At 38.0% G+C, this 16,929-nt stretch overlaps 1 protein-coding gene across 15 annotated transcripts in view; it reads right to left on the bottom strand.

The window, feature by feature from the left end:
* The window catches only part of LOC135204314 (chloride channel protein 2-like), a gene marked incomplete at its 3' end in the record, with an annotated part of 186,581 nt that overhangs the window by 9,778 nt on the left and 159,874 nt on the right, over nt 1-16,929 (bottom strand). For 9 of the 15 annotated variants that reach the window (XM_064234494.1, XM_064234493.1, XM_064234495.1 and 6 more), the window contains 7 exon segments: nt 1,674-1,712; nt 5,079-5,105; nt 12,680-12,797; nt 13,420-13,672; nt 14,326-14,441; nt 14,789-14,951; nt 15,532-15,663. In XM_064234494.1, coding sequence (XP_064090564.1) covers nt 1,674-1,712; nt 5,079-5,105; nt 12,680-12,797; nt 13,420-13,672; nt 14,326-14,441; nt 14,789-14,951; nt 15,532-15,663 — 848 coding nt within the window. 15 annotated transcript variants of the gene reach the window in all.

Raw genomic sequence — 16,929 nt, forward strand, 5'->3', positions numbered from 1 at the left:
CTCATGGTATTCAGCCTCATGATGTAGGAAGAGTGAAAAGAATGTACGGCAAAATATAATCGTTCTCAACTTAACTACCAAAACTATGATGAAAGTCATCACTCATTAAAAAGAATTACAGGTTTGCCAAGATAAAAATAAACGCAACCCATGTCCACCCCCTTCCCATATTAGCTAATAAAGGAATCCATATGTGGATGTACGTATGGTAAAAGTAAAGCCTGTGGCCTAGGCAGCCATAAAGCACCATGGTGAAAACCCAAAAATTATAGTAACTGAAGAATGCCATACAGAATATAATAAAAAAAACAAACAAAAATACATTAAAATTCTGATTACCAATTCAATAACAAAAATGGGAGAAAGCATTTCCTTTCCTGCTCAGAGCAAGAGTAACTCTGGAGTATGGTAGGAGTTGTGTCCCTGCCCCTTAATATGAGCATCGGGTACAGCTGTTCCAAAAGGTAGGTTCTGGATTCAGGTGATCTTAGCGTATGAGGATCTGCTCACTTTTAAGTTAACATCTCGTTGGATAAAAGCTACATAGAGGTGTCAACTTCCAAGTGTGTGCGTACTTACGTACATATGTTTTATGTATCAATAAAAAATATATTATCTCTCATTTTGGAATTTACCTTAGGCCCATGAAGTCCATTCAACCACAATAAACAAAATGATATTCATGAGCAATAATTTTTTTTTCTTATAAAATTCAACTGAATTCAAGGTGATAAATTACAACCTAGTTCTCATTATTCTTTTCCTAACTTTCATAGTTAATGAGAAATATTTCTCTAAGTTTACAAAGACTATAAACCCTCCTTGAAGTTTCTGATAGGACATTCTTCCTCATAATTGTCACCTGAAGAAAGAAATAACTTGAGTGAAATAGGACATTTTTAAAGCAGAACTCTTTCAACCGAGGGAAAAAGTCTGATATCAGGCCACAGCATTTATGGCACATGGTCACTGATCATGTCTCATTTACCCATGCAACTAAAATGTACACTTGCAAGCTACATCAAACTGTGTGTAGCACATAAAAGTGCAGCTTGATCATTGTATCTTTTCTGAAGATATTTTAAAAATATGTAAACATAACTCCCACAGCTGCATGTTGTACACCGCTGATTGTACCTGATATAAGTGTGCTGAAAAAGATCCATTCTTTTATTCTTTGATATTAAAAACAGTGTTTAGAACTTATTAGCAAAACACTCTGTCAAAAACATATAAACTCAAAAAATGAATAAATGTAACAGACATGATGAGAAAAATTCTACGACAACAACATCTGACTATAGAAATATACTAGTATTATTATTGAGGAAACCATGCACGGAATATAATACACGGAAATCTAAGAAGCATGAAATGTTAAAAGAATGTCATCTACATTAACTGCTCTGGAAAATACATTCTAAGCTAAGAGTTATCTTTATCTATGGCATATCTAGGCAAAGCCTGTAAATATCTATTACTCTCTACTGCAAAGCATCTACAAAATCAGAAATAAAACAACAAACGCCACCAATAGCAATGAAACTAATCATATTTTATTTTCCTTACGCTCACCAAACTTGAGGTACATCTCACTAAAAAAGAAGCAGCATTTCACTCTACTGTAACTCTATCTACTATGGGTGCATTCAATTCTCATTTGCTTCACCTACCCACATAACGTATTGCGCCTCCTCATACTTGGTAGTTTACTGATAAAGACAAAGAATCATTATCAGTTAAAGGGACAGCACTTTAAAAATGATCTATTAGAAAAAGAATCACTAAAATTTTAGAAAACTAGCTACATTACACTATAAGGTGACTACGAGATTTATATTACTATCGTTTATAGTAAAAGTAACAGAAATTGTTTTAAATGATATAATCAGACAATCTATTTTTGATGAAATTATTAGCAAACATTTCTTAGCTCTGAAAGAGAATCTAAAAGTGAAACTCTGTGGTTAGTCTGGTTTAGCTACGAGGTTCAACTACAAGTGTCAAACAGGTTGCAGTTTTCTTTAGAGGATTCAAAATTCAGCTATCTCAAAACACTCTGTTTTGAAATAGATGATGCTACTGATGCAATTTTGAAACCAAATACGTTACAGCAAGATTCATACATTCTTTTTGCACCATAAAAATTCCAATAAACTTCCTTACCAATTATATTTATATACGTATTGCTATTTGTGTCAGTAACTATATATAAAAATTATGGATAAATGTATAGGCAAAAATTATCATGATTTTCTATTTTGGAGTGGTTTAATTATACAGTTCTCTTTGAACAGCGCCTTTCAGTATCGTTGATTTATTTAATCCCTACTATCCATTGTTAAAATATTCATGGCTAGTTTATTTATGGATGACATCATTTGACATCATGAGAAACTATAGGGATGGAATTTGCATATCACTTGACATCAGCAGAATCTCAATGTTGAGGAATATGGTAAATGATCCTTAACTTAAAAAAAGTTTATCCTCAGTAACAATAAGCAATGAATGGCACACTGATGAATTTTAAAGATGATAACTTGTTCTGAAGAACATAAAATTTAAATTCTTTTTCATTTTGGACATGTAAGTACATACTACTGTGATTCACTTCAACGAAAAGGGCCCTTAAATTCTTTCACAAATACCATGTGACGGACACATTTTTATCTTGATGAATAACTGAGAGCTTACTTCTTACACAAATTATTAATACATAAGTAAAACAGCAGCTGGTGCTAACACAGGATGAGGTAACAAAGATAATTCATCTTAACATGAATTACGTAATTCCTTTTTATCGGCTAACATAACTTTACACATGCTGAATACATTTCAACAAAATGTTTACGAGTCATGAAAAAATTAAGGGAAAACTTTTGTTACATAACTTGTACAGTACTATAAGGCAATAAAAGCTGTGGCCTTTACTACAGAATTTCTGCTCTATGAAATGGATTTTTAACATATTATATTAGTCTATATAATTAAGTGTTCACATACAACAAATAATCTTGTCAAGGTCAAATGAAGCATTGAGGATATTGTTTGTTGACCTTGAATCTGAAAATGTAAAGGACATGCAAACAAATGTAAAGCAGCATAGTCATCTTGTCTTTCAGAATGACTTTGCTGTTAGCAAACTCAGTGCAGGAAACAACTGGTGGGACAATAGCAATGTTCTCACGTCTAATTACAATGGGTAGAAAATATTCCATGTTCTACCTTCTAAGTACAATGCCATTTAACCCTTTAAACACAAGTGAAAGTCAGTTCACAGTTATTCTTGGAACTGCAAACCAGCAGTCCTCTTGAAGTTGGATAATAATCCTGTACGTCAGTCACGGTAAGAGAGAGAGAAGTGCAACTCTGTACTCTATAATAACCATGATTTCCACTTTACTTTTCTACTTTCTTGAACTTTTGGAAAACACTTAAGTCTGGGTAAATTTTCCATTGATGTGTATGGTACAGTCACTTAAAATTGCTGTCACCTCAATTTAAAAGTCCAAAGACTGAACACATTTAAAGGAGTAATGTCAAACAGCAAAATCTCTAAGTGACAGAACCTGGTACAAATGAGGCACAGATAGCCTGACGGCAAAACGAGGAAAGATTAGCTAGTTTTCAGTAGACAAAAAAAGAACAACCCATTACTGCTTAACTCTTAACTACTAAAAGAATAGGCATTTGGCTACTCGATATCCAAATTGGTGTAACTGAGATGAAGAGTCTTCTACCAGAACCTTATAAAAATAGACTGCAATAGATTCTTACTCAAACTTATACAAACATCCACATCAAGGCAATTGATAACAGTTACAGTAAAATAATCAGCAAAGAAATCACAAGATAACTTACGAAAAACTGTCATGCATCACTCCTTAAACAACACTCCCAGTGGCTACCATCAATGATAGCACAGTATGATGTAATTCAACAAATAAGCCAACTGGAAAAGTGCTCCTTCCAAAATGAATGAATTGCAGATTTGCAGCAATTTATGACCTGGTCCTTCCAGGTCAGGTAAATAAGAAAAAAAATTAAGTGTCCAGAGTAATGTCTTGCAGTTATTTAAATGTTTGGTTTCTTTGGCTCTACCTATATGTACTATTTTTGCTTCTAAATTTTGTAACTTAAATAATGTATCACTTATACTTTTGAAGAATAATATCTGGAGGCCTTTCTATTGCAATTATGCCTTAAAATACTTCAGCAATAAAGTTGTTTAACAATTATGAACTCAGCCATCACATATTATGATTGTCCTAGCTTTCACTAATCCATCTTAATATCCAAGATATGATCTTAGTAATTTGGTCAAATATTTTATGTAAAAATAACTTCATGTGGAAAGATATATCATATCTTCAAAGATGAAGGGCTGGAAGACAATTACAATAAATAAAATCTAACATAAACAATTATGTACTTCCAATAACAAACCAATATGCCACAACACTATGAACATGTCTAGTAACTCCTACCAGGCACGAGACTCCATACATGACCATTTTAAAGGAAAGAATCAAAAGATTTATCATCCAAGCTAATTTGTTTGTTCTGTCAACAATTTTGATTTCCTGTTTTCCATGATTTGAGTAACACGTCCTCACTCAACAAGCAGTTTTGTCACTTAAGATGCAGTCAGTGTTCACTTGTTCTATTCCCATCCATGCTCAGACCACATAAATGCCAATATTTAAGAAAATCAAGTAGTTTATGTAAAAATTTACAATAAATTGCAAAATTAAAACTTTTACTTTCTGAGTAATATAAAGAGATTTAAAAACATGAAGGATTTTGTGGTAAAACCTATTATATATTGCAAAAGTAAACAAGTAAACCATTAGTTTATCATTTCAGAAGGGGACTTCTTGAACTTGCTATAAAGCTACATAGGTAACATTGATTCATTATTTTACGTCATTGGCCTTAATCTGATCCACTATTCTGGTAATGTTCCTGAGACACTGAAATAAACATTTGATTGAAAAAAATGTAGCTTTTGCTTCCTCTTATATTACATAAGAAATTTTTAAAAAATTAATAAAACCTTCATCATGATGACATACCACAATGTCCCAGAAAGAGAGTGCAGGCTGAGAAGATAATAAGCATGAGAGTTCAAAGAAGAAAGGATAAACATTTTAAATGTTTCAATGATACTAATAAGAAACAAAAGGCACATAACGAAAATGAAATTTTCATTATTAAAATGAAGTTTTATTGTATACTTACCGAACAATTATAGAGCCGTGATTTCCACGAGCGGCAGGATACTAAATTCAAATTCAGCGCGTCGGCGTCGCCAACACTGGTGGTGATGACGTCATCTCCCTCCACTCGCGGGAGAACCAGGTACAACTGCCCAGGTGAATCCAATTCTTTCTGCCCGTCCGTCCACCTAAGGGGAGGAGGGTGGGTATAATCATAATTGTTCGGTAAGTATACAATAAAACTTCATTTTAATAATGAAAATTTCATTTTTATTGTAGTCTTACCGAACAATTATAGAGCTGATTACACATTTATGGAAGGTGGGATTCAGTGGACCACTAGTATTTTTTAAATGGTTACATTTATTGCAATACCAGTAAACACTCAAGGTGTCTGTTGTACCTTACCTTGTAAGAGAGCTACAGCAGACTGTTACTGCCTCTGGTCGGTGCTCTTCTTACTATTGTAGAGGAATTGGAATTTGACCAAAGTTAGCCTCTACAGGAGTGGAATCCTTCCGTAGTTCAAGCGAGTCAAGGCTGACTGACGGAGGATAGTAACAACAAAGATTGCCCTTGCCCTGGGCTAAGACCAGAAATTCAATCATACAAACATTTGTCACCAACACCAGATTTAAAAACATATATACCCAACCATTGTAAAATCTGACCTAACAGACTGGTGAGGTATCCCAGGTACTCAGTACCCCCAGCTTCCCTTGAACTCGACAACCTATTCAAGGTGAAAAGTTAGCATAGAGGTGACGACCCCTGTGCCGTTTCTCCAACACCATGCCAGAAACCGCCACCGGACCTAACGTTTTACAATTCTCGAAAACCGTTTCTATTTCTTTGAGATAATGACTCGCAAAAACCGAATTCGATCTCCAGAACGTGCTCTGAAGAATCGAAGCTAAAGATAAATTCTTTCTGAATGCTAAAGAAGTTGCCACTGCTCTAACCTCGTGAGCTTTAACTCTCAGAACGGAAAGATTGTCGTTCTCGGACTGCGAGTGAGCTTCCCTGATAAGCTCTCTAATAAAGAACGATATAGCATTCTTAGAAAGAGGACGAGAGGGATTTTGAACCGAGGTCCAGAGCTTAGAAGATTGTCCTCTAATACCCTTAGTGGCAAACAGATACTGCTTAATAGCCCTGACTGGACATAAGAGCCTTTCTTCCTCCTCATGTCCAACCAAATCAGATAAGTTCCTTACCACAAAACTCCTCGCCAAGGATTAGAAGGATTCTCATTTTTGGCTAGAAAGGTCAAAGATACCGAAAATACAGCATTGCCTTGAGAGAAACCGACTCATTTGTCTATAGCGTGCAATTCGCTGACACGCTTAGCAGAAGCTAGTGCAATAAGAAAAAGTGCCTTCTTAGTCAAGTTCCTGAGTGAAGCCGACTTCAAAGGCTCAAACGGTGGCCCCATGAGGAACTTAAGCACCACATCTAAGTTCCAAGTCACTGTATCTTGTGGGAGCTTAGTGGTTTCGAAAGACCTAATGAGGTCCGACAGATCTGAATTGGAGGAAATATCCAAACCTCGATGTCGAAAAACCGAAGAGAGCATGGCTCTATATCCTCTGATCGTCGAAGGAGCCAGTTTCTTAGAGTTCCTAAGAAATAGAAGAAAATCTGCTATTTCTGTTAAAGAGGTCGCAGAAGTAGAGACTTTAGCACTTCTACACCACTCTCTGAAGATTCTCCACTTCCCTTGATAGAGTTTGTTAGAAGACTCTCTCCTACAACGAGCGATAGCTTCTGCAGCTCTTCTTGAAAATCCTTTCGCTCTGACAAGATTCCGGACAGTCTGAACCCTGTCAGAGCTAGAGCGGACAAGTTTTGGTGGAACCTCTTGAAGTGCGGCTGTTTGAGAAGCCACTTCTCTGGAGGAAGAAGTCTGGGGAAGTCTACTAACAACTGGAGAAGGTCCGGGAACCACTCTTTCCTGGGCCAAAAGGGAGCGATTAATGTTAGTGTTACATTGCTGTGCGGGACATGAACTTGTTCAGCACCTCTCTTATTAGACCGAACGGAGGGAATGCATAAGCTTCCAGACCCGACCAATCCAACAGCATTGCGTCCACCGACCAAGCTAGAGGATCTGGGACTGGAGAACAAAAGAGAGGAAGACGGTTGTTCCTTGATGTCGCGAACAGGTCTATTGACGGTCGTCCCCAAAGGCGCCAAAGTTTCTGACAAATCTTGTTGTCCAAAGTCCACTCCAGAGGTAACACTTGCTGTTGACGACTTAACTCGTCCGCCAGAACGTTCATCTTTCCCGGAACAAATCTCGGGACTAGCTGAACCTTCGCTTCGTTTGACCACAGGAGGAGATCCTTGGCTACTTCGTACGAGAGAAAGACTGAGTCCCCCCTGTTTCCGCACGTACGAGAGAGCCGTTGGAGTTGTCAGAATGCACTGCCACTACTCGACCTTCTACTAAACTCCGAAACTGTCTGAGCCCCAAGAAAATTGCTAACAGTTCCTTTACATTTATGTGGAACTTCTTCTCCTTCTCCGACCAAGCTCCTGAAGTCCGTTGATTTCCCAGTAGGGCTCCCCAACCTGTGTCTGATGCGTCGGAAAAGAACTGTAGGTTCGGGAGGATGGGTCGTAAATCTAACCCTTCTTCCAACCTTGCTCGAGAGCCACCACCTTAGGTCCTCTTTTATTTGATCTGTGACAGGAAAGGTAATCGAGTCTGGTTGTGTCTTCCTGCACCAAGAGGCTCTCAGGAAAAACTGCAGAGGTCTCATGTGCAGTCTTCCCAACGTCACAAATTTCTCCACTGACGTCAATTTGCCCAGGAGCCTCATCCACTGATTGGCAGAACTTACCTTTTTGTCCAAGAACTCCTGAACTGTCTCCAGACAGCCTTGAACCCTCTTCGGGGACAGAAAAGCCCGAAAAACTTGAGCATTCAGAATCATCCCCAAATAAAGGATGCTCTGAGATGGAACCAACTGGGACTTCTGTTTGTTGACCAGAATTCCTAACTTTCTGGCAAGATCCAGAGTTGTTCCAAGGTCCTTCATGCACCGACTCTCTGATTCCGACCAGAGAAGCCAATCGTCCAGATAGAGGGAGATTCTTACTCCTAATATGTGCAGCCAGCTTCCTATCGGGGATAGAACCCTGGTGAAAACTTGAGGAGCGGTCGCTAGTCCGAAGCAAAGCGCCCGAAACTGAAACACCTTGCCTTCGAACATGAACCTCAGGTACTTCCGAGATTCGCGATGTATCGGAATGTGAAAATAAGCGTCTTGCATGTCCAGAGAGACCATCCAATCCCCCTGTCTGATGGACTCCAGAACCGACCGAGTGGTCTCCATCTGAAATTTTGTTTTCTGGACATGCAAGTTCAGGCGCTCACATCCAAAACCGGCCTCCAGCCCCCTGATGACTTGGGAACTACAAAAAGGCAATTGTAAAAGCCTGGAGGAAAATCCCCTTCTATCTGTTCTATCGCTTCTTTGAGAACAAGCGCTTCCACTTCTGCGGCTAGCGCCAGAAATTTGTCTGAGCCCGGAGAGTATGCCTGGAATGGAATTGGCACAGGTGAGAGCGAGGGAGGTGAAACGAGAGGAATACGATAGCCGAACTTGAGTACTTGCACTACCCAGGCTTCTGCTCCTCTGTTTTCCCATTCCTCCCAAAACATAGCCAGCCTGGCTCCCACTGGTGCATGAAGAACCGAGCTTTCATTTGGAAGGTTTGTTAACCTTGGCCGAGGCCTTAGACTGAGGTCGCAAATTCGACTTCGGCCGAAAGAAGCGCTTGGGTTTTCTCCCTCGAAAAGGCACTTGGGCCAGAGGAGAAACCGAAGGAACAGTCTCCACAGGAGCTTTAGGTCTCTTAGTAGACTGTGCCAGTAAATCCGAAGTAGATTTCTTATCTAGCGCAGACGAAATTGACAACACTACATCGTCTGGAAAGAGGTTATCTTTCACAAACGGAGGAGCAAACAAGAGAGCAGACTTCTGTTGGGAAGTAACCCTTTTAGAAGCAAAGGAGCACCAAAGTTGCCTTTTCTTAAGGGTACCAAAGGCGATGAGCGAAGCTAACTCATCACATCCATCCCTAATGGATTTGTCCCGCACACACAGGACAGAACACCAATCCAATCCTCCGCTAACTCCTGAGAAAGAGAAGGACAATCTTCGATCTTGGCCGCTAAAGCGCCAATAGTCCAATCAAGGAAGCTAAAGACTTCCAAAAGTTTAAATTGATTCTTTACAACGTGGTCCAACTCAGGCGCTGTAAAGAAAACTTTTGCTGCGGCGAAAGCAGATCTTCTAGAGGAGTCGATTAAACTGGAGAAGTCTCCCTGGGAGGAGGCAGAAACTCCCAGAGAAGGAGCTTCCCCAGTTACATAAAACCTAATACCTCCTTTGCGAAGCAACTTAGAGGGAGGGTAAGCAAAAAGAGCCTTCCCTAAGTCTCTTTTCATAGACATCCATTTTTCAGTCTCTTTCAACGAATGTCTAACCGCTTTAGATAGAACAAGTTTGGGGAGGAGAGGGTCTGAAGTTTTCCTCCTCATCAAAAAAGTCGAAGTTGGGGAGCGCGGAGCCGCTTTCTCAAAATAATCTGGATAAGATACCAGAAGAAATCTAAGGAGACGTGAATAACACGAGAGGTGATGAGAATCCTCCTCCTCTACTTCTTCATTCTCCGATACCGCCGAAGAAGTAGACGGAACTACAACCAGATCTGAAGGTTTCGAACCACCCTTGGACTCATTCATCCAGTTGGTTAACATCTCTAATTGCTTGCGCAAAGGTGCCAGAGACGAATCAAAAACAGTTAACGTAGGCTTGGAAGAGCCTAAATGTTCAGCAGGAGGCGGAAAAACTACTTGCGCCTCGCTCTGAGCCGCCGAAATTCGAGGCGAAACAGGCGCATCAGGCGTAACAGACGAAAAAAGCGCCTAAAGAAACACCCTTAGAACTGCTAGCTACAGCGCTATAACCACAATCTCTACTAGTGAGATGGAGCCGAAAAAGGCACAGATTGAGGCGACGAACGAGCCGCTAACGGCCGCGGCGCAACCCTACTCTCAGGCTCCTTATACCGCTTGACTGGAGGAGGCGAAGAATCGGCGCCTGAACGCCTCTTTAAGGGACGCGAAACGGGCGAATCTCGCCAAGAGCGCCGCGCGACCGGAGACGAATCGCTTGAATCATTCGAAAGGCGTCTGACCGCAACACCTTTCCAACGCTTAACCGAGCCCTGTTGAGGCGCAACAGGCTCAACAAGAGAGGCGCCTGTCTGTGGGCAAATCCGATCGACTCCCTTGGACTTCCGGTATGTCTTCTCCCCGGTGCGGGGGAGTTGGACAGTGACCTTTGTCTAGGAGACGTGTCAGGACAGACAGACGCACCCTCAACTACACTCTTACCTGAAGCCGCTTTCTCCAAAAACGTCTTAACTGAATTACCAAGTTGCAAACCGTATTCGCTAGTACCGAAAATTTCTGATCTAACCTCGATTCCAGACTGGCAATGGTGTCGGAAGAAACTACACGGGAAGCCGGAGAAGTGGGATTAGTAGGAGGAATAGGAGGTGTAGTTAAAGGAGACATAACAATTTGAGGAGAAACAGAAGGAACGGAAGCATCGCAAGACGAAGCAGAGCTAAGTCTACTTTCCCTAAGCGCTGCTTTTCTAATTCTGTCTTTAGCTAATTTCTCCGAGTATGAACTAAAAAACTTCCATTGAGAATCAGTCCAATCACTACACTCGTTACATGTTCGATCTGCTGAACAAACCTGTCCCCTACACTTAACACATTTAGTGTGAGAATCATATTCTAACTTGGATAATCTAGTTTTACATCCTGAGATGCAAAACCTAACTCCCGACGGACTAGAATCCGACATGGCAACGCCTAAATAAAAAGCAAAATAACAATAACGCCAAAAAAGAGTACTTCACCAATTCCGAAGATCAATTCCACAAAGAAAAAAAAAAAAGCGAGCAAAGCATCCAACCGCACCGACCACCGATGTTCACCGGACGCCGGCAGGAAAAGAATTGGATTCACCTGGGCAGTTGTACCTGGTTCTCCCGCGAGTGGAGGAGATGACGTCATCACCACCAGTGTTGGCGACGCCGACGCGCTAAATTTGAATTTAGTATCCTGCCGCTCGTGGAAATCACGGCTCTATAATTGTTCGGTAAGACACTACAATAAAAATATCTTTTAAACAAATTATGAAAATTCATTCATACTTCTGTTGTAAGGTCAGCAAAACTCCTACCTGGTCCTAAGTTCAGATCATCATAAGTTCATGGCTCTTAAGTCAACCTTGTCCTTTTCTCATGCAAAAGTCTGCTTTGTATATTGCTAAGTGTTAATGGACTCCTCACATGTGTACTGCTGTTTACTCCTGTTTGATATTCTAATTCTTCTGTTATTATTATTCATAATTATGTGTACTATACCTTCTTCCAGTGGACTCAATAACACAACTAAACTTTGATAAAAACCTTTCTGTAATTCAGTTTAGTGCAGAGGTTGGCCTCCTCTCCATGTCTTCCATGACAACTTCAGATGTTACTTTTCTATACTGACGGATTAACAGGCTATAATACTGTTTCACAATGAGCTTATTCTAAAGAGTAGACTGATCTGATTATATTTTTGCTCCTAAGCTAAAAATCTTTGAAACTTTTAATCATCTGTATTCCCAGAAGGATCAACAATCTTCAGTTTGGGAAGTCTTGCACCTTCTCAAGTGAAAAATCATTAACAAATATAATGTTATCATCTTTCTAATTGAGTACTCTTAAGACTTAGAGGTTACACAACTAAGCTTGCGGTTTAGCTTCAAAATACAAATGCTGGCAATGGAGGATAAGACCTTAAGAGAAACAACCTATATTTGGAATTCTAATGTTTTTCTTCACAGTTTCTAAACTTTTAGATCTGCTGAATATTTACTTTTTTCAAAATCTTTTCTTACTTTCAAGCCTAAATATTATTTTCTATTGTTTGGATAAACCAGGGTCCTTTAGCACTGTGCCCTATGAGTCACAAAATAAATGGAAAAATATGACCATGTCCAACACTACGTTAACGTGATATACATTGGCTAAAATATGCACAAACATTGGTGTCAAGAATACAAATCCATTGTGTACTTCAGGTCACAAGAATATAAGTAATTTTTGTGAAAGCTGAGAATTCTGGCTCAGTGGTCAGGTTATACTATCCAACTACACAATCATTGGTAAGACAGCTCTAGGAAATATGACTGGAAGAGCTGGTGAAAATGAACTAGATTCATTATGATATTTGTAGCTTCTGTCCCATATTCTTTAATTATATATACAGCATTACATACTGTACTTATAATCTTTCTCATAGTAATGTCTCTTATGATTATACCATCTGTAGTAACAAAAGATAATACGAAATCCTATGGTTATGAAACATCAACTTACTTCTGGGCAGCAAGTTTCCATTTGTTGATAACTCTGAGTCTCCGGTCTTTTCCGAGGTGTTCTTCTAGCATCGATATGAGTTCTGATCTCTGTATTGATCCAAGAAGGATCATTGAATCTGTTTAAAATCAAGGAAACATTAATATAAAATCAACTGTAATCTGCATAATTATACTTAGTAAAGAAAATAACTGACAAGATAATCATGATTATATAATACGGAATCAGTTGTACTATATACGCCATTCAAAGCCAAACCAAAAGAGCCTTTAATAATTCCATTATGTATAAGCTTACTGACTCGGCATCAGTCACTCTCGATACTAACACTGCCACTTTTAAATCAGTCTGTCAAGTTTTTATTTACAAATGTAATCTCACAGCTTTCACTTAAAGAAGATTCATTGGCAGCTTCAACTCCCTTTCCCATTCTAAACATCAAGAAACACATTATAGAGTAGATCAAGTTCTTAGTTGACCCATTCTTTGAAGTATCTACCATAGGTAGAACCCATGGTTCTACCTATGAAATACTGTATAATGCTTTAAGATGCCTCCATTTTCTTTACCTTAATTAAAAAATGAGTTTAGAATTTTTTAGTCTCTGTTACTCAGTAAAACCATGACAGCTATGCACCATTCACCAGGCCAACATAACCATGGGAAATTTTTATGAAGAGGGTGAATTGAAAAATCTGCAATATCTTAAAAAAGTAGAACTTTAATAAGTACTAACTTACCTGGAGAGTCAACAAGAGGTAATGATCGAATCTTCTTATGTTCTTTTAGAATGTTTTTCAACTGTCTGTAGGTGATGCCATACCATATATATTTGACATCTCGAACCATAAAATCTTCTACATAAATATTATATGCCCCAGAAGTCGCAGTAAGGATATCGGGTAGGTAAGGAAGCTTCTTAATTTGAATAATGGAATCATAAACTGATGGCTGAAGCAATTGAGCAATGGCATTGGCGATGAGAACAGCAATCTGAAGAAAATATGACAGATTAAGCCCAAACCTTAACCATGCAAACATAACCCCTGGAAATCAAAAAGTACACTAGGTCATTCATGTAAACAAATATATAACCTAATATGAAAATATGCTCATTGCATGGTTTAGGAAGTTACAACACTATCAAAATGATGAAATGCAATAAATACAAAACACCATTATGTAAAAGAAGAATTAACACAAAACAGGTTAATACGAGCAAAGATTTCATAGTAAGCATTTTCTCCCTTCCCATACATTTTTATCAAGCTATATATAATACTCAGGAATAATGATCTGAATATTAATTTTTGAGATATGAAGATAAAAAGAGAGGTATGTGGAAAACTGAGTACCTTTAAGTGTATTATTAAAAAAAGTCTGAAAGGCAACCATAATAAAAACAAATTAAGAGGACAAAAATAAATCAATCAATGAAGTAAGACATGAATGAATTGCACATGTCAACAGATACTCCCAGAAAAATCTGATTCAAAATTAACTATAGTATATAGCTGGTAATAAGTACACATTCCTGCTTAATACGCATTATCTTTTACAATTGCCAGTTTAAATATTCCTTCCTTCCTTGGACAGAAGAGAAAACCTCTAGAAATACATAAGAATTACATATAAGAAAAGCTTACCATCACTGGAAGGATGTGTGTGATCTGTCCAGTAAGTTCAAACACTATAACAGAAGTTGATATAGTATGTGTAACAGCACCAGCTAATGCAGCAGCTCCTACGATTGAGTATCCTCCTAAACAATTAAATGAGAAAGATGAGAATCAGAGATGCGTCTCCATTTAAGACCAGTTAAGGAGGAATTGCTCTTCTTTTAAAATTACGGTACTGGGTCTACCAATTTGTTCAATAGTAACCGATTAATCATTTCAAAACATGAAGCTGAATATGTTTTTCAATTGAAAAACATTGCCCTGTGGGTGACTTCCATTCTATTAGAATTAAAACTTTGTATTCCCTGGGTTCTGTTTTCAATCTGGGGGCAGAATTAGGCCAAAGTGTAATGGATATTAAGACTACCATGAAACTAATGACTAGTGATCTTGGCAAAAATAGTGAGCACAAAAGAAAACGTATTCATACCAGGTATTATGATATGGTTATGACCTCCGTAGCGTAAACCATTAGGGAATGTGCATGCCATTGCCTCTCCCATAAATCTGCCAAGTGCAGCTCCCATTTTGAAAACTGGAATGAAGATACCTGATGGGACTGGCAAGGTACTGGCAACGACGGTAGCACAAAACTGAAACAATGTTAAATTATGTATTTATGCTGTACAACTATATTATGGACTTTTCAGTACATGTATTGACCATAAAGAAAAACACATGCTACGTATTGTACTCTACTATTAAGCACTACAAAAAGAATCTGGTATAATGATCCAAAACCTAGGAACTGGCATAAACTCTTTACTTTTAAAAATTTTAGCTTCCCTAATTAGACAATAGATCTGTCTGCAGAACTTCACATTTTTTCATTTACAAAAAGTAGTATGTATATATATTTTATTCAGTAGTATTTGTTGGGGCTCATCTTGTATTTGTTTATCTCTACAGTCAAGGCTCTGGATATTCCAAAAGATAAGTTGCTATGAACTAATGCTTGTATTTTGGCAGAAAAGTTTTGTAGTAACCAAGACTTATTTGAGAATACTTCTAAGTATAATCATAAACAGCACAAAATATGAATGAGGCTCTCAATAATGATGCAAAGCTTGATATAAGTTGAATTATCAATGCTTCACAAAGGTAATCTTAAGAAAATAAATTACACATGCAAAATAACTGCTTTGTAAGCCATCCATTACATTAGCCACCTACCGTAAAAGTTATATAGACAATAAGGTTAACAAAGACTCCAGTCCAAGGCGTCCTCCAGTTCTCTACAATCTCAAATTCTTGGACTGAAAGTTCTTCCTTGGTCCAAGTGACATTGCTAAACAAATCCACTACCTGAAATATTTCACAAAGAGATGATGAAAGACAGTCAAACTGTTATGTTGAATTTATACAAAAAAAAATATAAAAATTTCACTGAATAGTGTGAACACAGGTACCAAGCTTCATTCATTAGGCGCTATTATGAAGTCTACTGAAATGACAAAGGAATACACAAGAAAGAACCATAAAAATGAAGCTCTTTCAGAATATTCTTTCTCAACTGCATTACAACAATGAAAAATTAGTTAAATTCAAGAATGAACATCAAAGATAGCGTTGAGTTTCCAAGCACTAAATCCCATTTTTCAGATACTAATCAAGCATGCCAATGAAATGACTAAGTACAAGCCTGATGTGAAATTCATTAATACCATAAATAATTTACAAAATATTGTCTATATTTGCATGTGGAAATATTAATGCAACTAGAAAAGAAGTCACCTTCCAAATGGTAAAAGTTTCACTATAAAAAGATCTTATGTTTATTCACATTAGTACTACATACTGTATTATACCAAGTGAAGCAAGGCACAAGTCTAATTCTTCTTTGGCATTTACGTACTTTATTACTTTCTTCCAAGCTTCTGATGCCTGAGTTCAGTATTTTCTAAAGTAAAATGGAAGGAGACAATAAGATATGTTTTTAGTGCACTGTCAGCAATCTTCTAATGGGAAAACATTGAGATAAAGATTCTTATTTATAGATACCTCTCATTAACACAGAATTATAAATGACATGAAAGCCATCAACAAGAGATTCCATTGAAAGGATCTCTAAGGCAATTCTAAGGCGCCAATATAATGTTCTCCCTGTAGAATAAAGTTACTAAACTATCCACCCCACCTAGAATGGATCATGCCTTGTTGCAAGACATAAAATGTTTTGTTTTACAGAAGGGAGAAAGGTACTGAGATCTACAACACTCTTTGGGAAAGGGATGGCTTATTTCTTGTGGAGGCTGAAGGTCATGCTGTACCAAAAATGTATGCTCCTTTGGTATTTCAGTTCACACTTTTGCCACAAGGAAAAAGTCTCCAAGGGGTAAGCAAACTCTCAGCTAGAATGGTATGTAAGCTACTAAAAGTATAGGATCCTAATGTAAATGTTAGGCTATGGTATGTTATTAAGAAAGTAAAGTTGGCATAATTTTTTTTTTACATAGCCTGATATCTGGCACTTAATGAAAACTCCCACTTCTAAAGCAACTTCAATATTTCTCATTAAACAACGCTTCCCTTAAATTATAGTTTTGTCAACATTGCAAACTGACGAATTCC

This window comes from Macrobrachium nipponense, chromosome 44 (assembly GCF_015104395.2).
Source record: "Macrobrachium nipponense isolate FS-2020 chromosome 44, ASM1510439v2, whole genome shotgun sequence".
Lineage (NCBI taxonomy): Eukaryota > Metazoa > Arthropoda > Malacostraca > Decapoda > Palaemonidae > Macrobrachium > Macrobrachium nipponense.